At 28.6% G+C, this 7,455-nt stretch overlaps 1 protein-coding gene across 1 annotated transcript in view; it reads right to left on the bottom strand.

Annotated features, from left to right (window-relative positions):
- LOC107025516 (nudix hydrolase 2-like) overlaps positions 1-1,665 on the bottom strand; it is a 7,160-nt gene extending 5,495 nt beyond the window's left edge. The window contains exons 1-2 of the mRNA XM_015226304.2: positions 1,638-1,665; positions 655-829 (exon numbers count right to left, since the gene is read on the bottom strand). Coding sequence (XP_015081790.1) covers positions 655-819 — 165 coding nt within the window. The 5' untranslated portion in view covers positions 820-829; positions 1,638-1,665. The remainder of the gene's footprint in view (positions 1-654; positions 830-1,637) is intronic.
- Positions 1,666-7,455: the final 5,790 nt, after the last annotated feature.

Genomic DNA, 7,455 nt, shown 5'->3' with positions numbered 1-7,455 from the left:
CATGGACTAGCTTTTGTTTATTTTAGCTTCTTAGAGTACTCCTAGTTTAGTAATTTGATCATAGATGTTCTTGTGGTGATGACTTCCAGATTTTGGGGAATAATAGATGTTGAATTTTAGAAGTTATTGAACTGTCTTTTATTAATGAGTTTAAGTCTTCCGCATTACTTTCTGTTGATATTAAATTGAAATGTTAGGGTTTAGATTGGTTGGTTCGCTCACATGGGAGGGTAAGTGTGGGTGCCAGTCGCGGCTCGGTTTTGGGTCGTGACAATATATATATATATATATATTTGTGTTTGTATAAAGTGAGAGAGACGAGTGAGAGTGGCAAGCGAGATTTGGGAGAGTGACGAGCGAGATCTGGGAGGGGGAGATAGGGGAACGAAAATGTATTTATATTATAAAATTTTATCTCGCTTTATAACACAAACGGATTTTATACATTTGTGTTTTTATAAAAGCAAGAGAGGCGAGCAAGATTGCCAAGTGGCGAGTGAGATTCTACCAGGGAGAGAGACGAAAATAGCAACAGTCTGCTATGGAATACAATTAAATCAAACTATATTTATATATTTAATTTGAATTAATAATTTACTATTATAAACTCAAATATTACGATCGATTAAATATCAAATATATATAGATATATACCTTTATCCTCCAATGAGAAATGGAAGCCTTGAGCATAGTATGAAATTTAAGAAAATCCATAGACTCTTCTTTCTTCATGTTCACAATAACTCCTCCATAATTATCTTCAATTGCCTCAAATATTTCCATTTTCATGTCAATTGATGCCTCTTCAAAAGAATCCATTAATTATGAGCTTTTCAAACAACAAAAGAAAATATAATTAGGAAAAGAAATCTGAACTATTTAATTAAATGCTAATCATAATTAAATATGATATTTTTCTTTAAAAAAATAAGTAAAGATATATACAATCAAATTCGTTGCATGCCCCTCACTACTTCTTAGGTTAGACTCAGTTCTAAAGAATCTTTCCAAGAGCAACAAATATATTGTAAAATAAGCTATAGCTTAAATCGTACTCGATAATATTTAGAGACAGATTTAAAATTTTTATAAAATTTGATTCGAAATTTACCATGCATATCCAAATAAGTAAGATGATCTTTTAAATTATTATATTTTTAATATACGAGATTCAGAATTTAAATTTTATAAAATCTAATTCGAAATTTACCATGCACAACCAAAAAGGTAAAGAAGATTTTCTAAATTTGTATATTTTTGACATACTATAAGATTTTGGTGGATATCTGGCTATTAATAATAAAATGACAAATTTAAAATTAAATTATTTCTAAATATAAAATTTTCTCTTAACAGATTAAATATTGTGACATATAAAATGAAACGACGAGAGTAATATGGTCTAGTACCTCAGAGTATATGGTAAAATTGGATATGATTTATTATGAAAATTTTAATGAGCTGATCAAATGACACGTGGAGACGCATATGCAAATCAGTAGAGAAAATAAATAAAAATTACAAACTTTCATAAGTATATATATTTGCAAAATACTTGAAACTATTTTAAGTTATAAACAACTAGGAAATAAGTTTTTGTTAAGCTAATTAATCAAAGTGACAATAATTTAACGTACCAATTAGCAAAATATATGAGAAATTGATTTAGAGTAGCTTGAAAAATATTGTAATTAAAATGCCTTATTTATACAAGCTGGATAGATGGAAAAAAATACATAATTTTTGAATGGAAATTAAGAAGAAATTTACATGGCAAGAAACACATTTCTAACGGTCGTCTTTTAGCTAATTATATAGTTTAATATTACTTTCCTCCGATTTACTTTTTCTTGTCCATTAAATATTTCAAATATAAATGTTTTTTTATTTATAAAGTACTTTAACGTATTAAAAAAAGATGGTTATTTTTGTCAACATTTTTAACTTTTAACTTTTCATATGATATGTTTAAGATCCTAGTGAGCTGCATCGACGAATAATAAGTCGGAAAATTATGTTTTTTAGCATATATTTCCCGTGGTGGGGATACTTAGCGCATTAGTTATTTATTTTCCAAATTATTTTTTTAAATATGAGTATTATAGTAATTGTACTTAATTTATCATATCAATTTTCATTTCTTAAAAATATATAAAATTTAATGTGAACAAATAAAAATGAACGAACGCAAAAAACAATACTTTGTATATCACATGGTCGGACATAACTTGGTATTTGTTCATACATGAAGTAGAAAGAGTCAATATAAATATGACAAAGTAAATTAGCACTAAGTCCAATAATTAAAGGCGTGTTGATTGGTACAAATTAAACTATATATACGTCAATAAAACGTATGAATCTTGCGTCCAATGTATTATGTATATGATATGATGTTAACAGGGGGGATCTACATGCACCCACGAGGGTTCACGTGCCACTCGATAACTTTTTTTAAAAAAATTATGTATATATATATATAAATTATTAATAAAATGTACATATATTTAATTGTGTATCTTAACAATTAAAAGTTATTTTGGGTGCACTGGTTAAACGCACCAGCTTTTTGTGTGACTGCGCGAGTTTGATCGCCAGTGGAGACAACAATCTTTTAACTTTGAATTTGAAAGCCTTTTCTTTGAGAAAAATGGTCAAAATGGTCCTTAAAGTATGAGAAGTGTTTTATTTTGATCGTTAATACATTTTGCATGATCCATATAGTCCTTAATGTATTTTGCATGATCTATATAGTCCTTAACTCTGAGTTTCACTAAAATATAAATCCAAAAGCTTTCTCGTTTCCCTTCTAAGTCAAAAGCTTGTTTAATTTTCTCCTTCTTCATTTCAATCAAATTTCATTGTGAGATACATTTCATACTTTCTTAGAAATTCCAAAGAATATATATATAAAAAAAAGTGATTTGTGGCAAAGAACCAACCCCAACTTAAAATTCATTCTTGCCTTCTCATTTGGCCCCACCCCCTTTCTTAACTATCCTTTTTTGTCATCCGATTCCATTCCTTTCTAATTGAATTTAAAAACAAATAATTTCCTCTAACACAATTCTAAATAAAATATTAGACTTCAAAATTAAAGTCCTACTCCTATTATCCCTGCGTAAATTAGTAAGTTTTTCCTTATTAGGCTATTTTTTTACAAATAATTTGATTTTGATTGTTGTGTTTTGAGATGGATAAATTTTTAACGAAAAATAGTTATTTTAACCAAGTGTTAGTTTTAGAGAAATTTTTTTCGCGTTTTATAGATGGGTTTGATTTTCAATCACTTAAACAGATCCTGGAGAAAGAATATTTATTGCTAAATATAGCCCTAGAATACGAGATGAAGTGAAAAACACTATATTCAACAAGCGTCTTGTCAATTGAATATTAATGATAATGAATATTCTCAAACTAGATTCGGAACGAAAAATACATCGATTTTGTAAAACATGGATTAAGAGTTTATTTTCTAGATTGGAGTATAATATGAAGAAAGATATTGCATTTTGTGTATGTTGCTAACGTTAACCTTGTGTCACTCCTAACCTTACCCTTAAGTCACTCTTAATAATGTACTCCTTATCTTCAAATTCTGAATTCGCCTTTGAATATTAATATAACAATTAATGAAAGAAAGATTAATATGACCATAATCAATGTGAGATGACTTTTGCTAAGAAGGTCTTGCTAGGAACTTTTGTTTTAATAGTCAACTATTAATTTAGCAAATAAAGAACAAAAGTAAAAGTTGAATATAAAATAATATAAAGTATTTTATACTGATAGGGATCCAAAATAAATCTTAGTTTTAGTTTTGGAGATGTTATTCTTTGAGGAATTCCAACATTAGGGTTTATCTTTTTGCAGAGTAATTATTGCTATTGACCTAACCAATAAATCATTTTTAGTGATTCCAACATTTTCTTATGCATATATCGTTGTTTTCATCGTTCTATACAATTTCTTAAAGTTATTTATACGTTTCATTTGATTATCTAAATTTATCTTTATTTCTATTTAATACCTTATTTGTTGAAAAATTATTCTTATTAGACATAAAATTGTACACCTAAAGTATGCTGAGGGGGTTCACCTGAACCTCGATAAAAAATTATATTATATATTTAAGACATATTAAAGATCTTTTATGCATATATATTGATTCTGAACCTCCTGAATATAAGAATAGAGGTTGATTTAGTAATTTAGGGGCTCAAATCACTACTCTCTTTTTTTCCCGAATCCCCTCAACGGATATCTTGAATCCGCCACTGATTGTCATGTCAGAGCAAGTGTAGTACACACATATCATATTTTGATTGATTATCAAAAAAGTGTTAAATATATATCAATTTGAGGGGTATAGATATTCAATAAAAACAAACATTAGTTGATGTGTTTAAACGAATTATACGGACAACTTTAAGTGATTACAGATGACCTAAGTCTTATTAAAAATTGTACAGTGAAACTATCTATCATCAATCATCTAGCTAGATATTGAGTTGGTTTAACAAACCCTAGATCCCCTCTCTAATTTTGGAGCGTAACACACTTATCTCAATTACGTTCCATTTTTCGCGACTCCTTTTATCGTTTTAAAATCAATTCTGACTCTTTTTTTTTCTTTTTTCTATTTGACTTTTTTAACAAAGAAAAAGCTATACATTGATAAAATCAAAGTCTGTTGATGCAAATGCATGGAAATTAAAGGCAGTAGTTGAAAGTAGAAGTTTTGGGTTTGGAATTACGTAAAAGGAATATTGAGGTGACAATACATTAGTCTAAATCTAGCAAGTAAAAAGAGATGGAAAAAAGGCTCCACTATGAGTCATCTAATTAATAGTTATTGAATTTAAGACATGTAAACGTGACTTCTTCTTGGTTTTGTAACTTTCCACGTTATCATGTGTATGTCACAATCTAATCGACGTCCTTTGATATCTGATTAGAGTTATATATGTATCACTAATGCAAAGATCAGTTAGGTGTATCATTTTATGTAGAAATTGATTTATTTATATATTAATTATTCCACCTTCTAAATATCCTACATAAAATAATACATAATATTTATACATATATTAATTATGTAAGCTTCAAAATTAACAACTAAACTTCACATAAATAACACAAACGTTGTATTATTTCATATCTACCTAATAAACTTCATATAAGTCATACAAAAAAATTAAATATAAATAACAGAAACCTAATCCAGCTATCAAACGATTCTTCAGTTTTGTATTAATTTTTATATATACGTATAACCATGATTAAAGATATAATTATCTCTAAAAATGTAAATATTAAAAAATATGGAGAATATTTTTGTAAACATGATATAATTGCCTCTTTTGTAATTTTCAAATTATATAGAACTCTCTCTAAAAAATATAAGCATTAATATCTTCTTAAATATATAAAACATTATTCCTCTTTTAAAAAATATTGAAATACCACTTTTCTTAAAAGGGAGGAAGCAATCAATTTAGAGATATCGTGAGAAAGTGAATATGATGCAGTTTGAAGAAATAAAAATTGATCATTGGTTGTGTATCCACATTACTAATAAATACTGAATAAATTTCATTGGACCTTCTTAACAATTTCTCAGAAAAAGGATCCTTGAGTATGAAAACTAAAAATAAATACTTTTTTCCCTTTTAAATAATTGCCACGTTTTATTTTTTTAGAGTTGATTTAATTATTTTTTAAACTAAATTAGATTAGATATTTTAAATTATTAGATATTAAAAAAAGGCAGATTTCACATATAGCAAAAATAAAATTTAAATTTGTATGCTATAGCAAAGTTTACGTAATTGCGCTCTATAACAAACATATATATGTGTAATTCATTATACATATACAACTGAAAGTTATGTCTATTTCGCTATACATATATACAAAGAAGCAATTGTATAATTCGTTGGTTCCTCTTCAGATTTGTATAATTTCGCTGGCAGACCATTTGTATAAATTGTTGTTAGCCTCTCATTTGTATAAATTGTTGTTAGCCTCTCAATTCGATTGTATGTGTTTTATGTATCTGTATAAAATTTGAATTTATATACAATTGAATCGAATTGTATAAAACGAGAAAAAGAGAAATTATATACAATTTGAATTTGTATAAAACGAGAAAGAGAGAAAGGCAAAAGAGACTTGGGAAGAGAATATAAATTGAATCGAATTGTATAAACGAGAAAGAGAAAAAATAATACAATTTGAATTTGTACAAAACGAGAAAGAGAGAAAAGCAAAAGAGACTTGGATAGAAAAATATTTATATTGTATAATTATTAATGTATAGGACGGGGATATATGTATTTGCATGTGTATACACAATTTTCTCTCGTTTTATACAAACAGAAACACAATTTATACAATTCTATTGTATAAAGCAAAAGAGGCGAATGAGCGAGAAAGGGAGAGTGGCGAACGAGAATATGAGGGAGAGAAGCGACTGACAAACATTTTGCTATGGAATACAAATAAATCAAACGATAACTACTGTATTTATTTTACATGATTAATTTAACATTCTATACAATTATTCCATTAAAAAATAATATAAAAATATTATTTGACTCTAAAAAAATATTGTGACAAATATTTAAGTGTCACGATCCAAAACGAGCCGCGAGTGGCACCCACACTTATCCTACTATGTGAGCGAACCAACCAATCTAAACCCCAACATTTCAACCATAATAAACAAAATATAATGCGGAAGACTTAAAACTCATTAATGAAAATCGATTAAATAACTTCTAAAAACTCAATACTCATTGTTCCCAAAAACTGGAAGTCATCACCACAAGAACATCTATCCTCTATTTACTAAATCTAAGAGTATCTAAGAAGCTAAAATAAGTTAAACAGCTAGTCCATGCCAGAACTTCAAGGCATCAAGACATGAATGAGAGAGAATCCAATCCAAGCTAGGAACAATAGCTCACCCTGAAATCTGACGTGATGAAGACTGGCTAGAGTTGAGAACGAGTTGAAGTCGATGGCACGTTTGCTGCACTCCACAAATAACAAAGAAGAAAATTACAAGTAGGGGTCAGTACAAGGCACAAGTACTGAGTAGGTATCATCGGCCAACTCAAAATAGAAAGCAATATATATCGAATAATACATAAAACCAACCAAATACTTAACAGGTGATAGCAACAAGTATAAGAATCATTTACAACAACACCAAACACATCTATGAGGACTCAAGCCTCCACACCATACTCTTTTGGGAAATAGGTTTCTTTAAAATCTGAGTATGTTAGCATAATTCGAGATTCATTCTCTTTGTTCTTCTTGCGTCGGAACGTGAAACTCCGATCCTCTACTACTATGTGTCGGAACGTGACACTCCGATCCCCTACTATCCTGGTGTCGGAACGTGACACTCCGATCCACTACTATCCTGGTGTCGGAACGTGACAC

The sequence above is a fragment of the Solanum pennellii genome, chromosome 7 (genome assembly GCF_001406875.1).
Source record: "Solanum pennellii chromosome 7, SPENNV200".
Classification (NCBI taxonomy): Eukaryota; Viridiplantae; Streptophyta; class Magnoliopsida; order Solanales; family Solanaceae; genus Solanum; species Solanum pennellii.
Note: the sequence above shows the minus strand (reverse complement) of the source record. Positions and strands in the feature narration are given on the sequence as shown.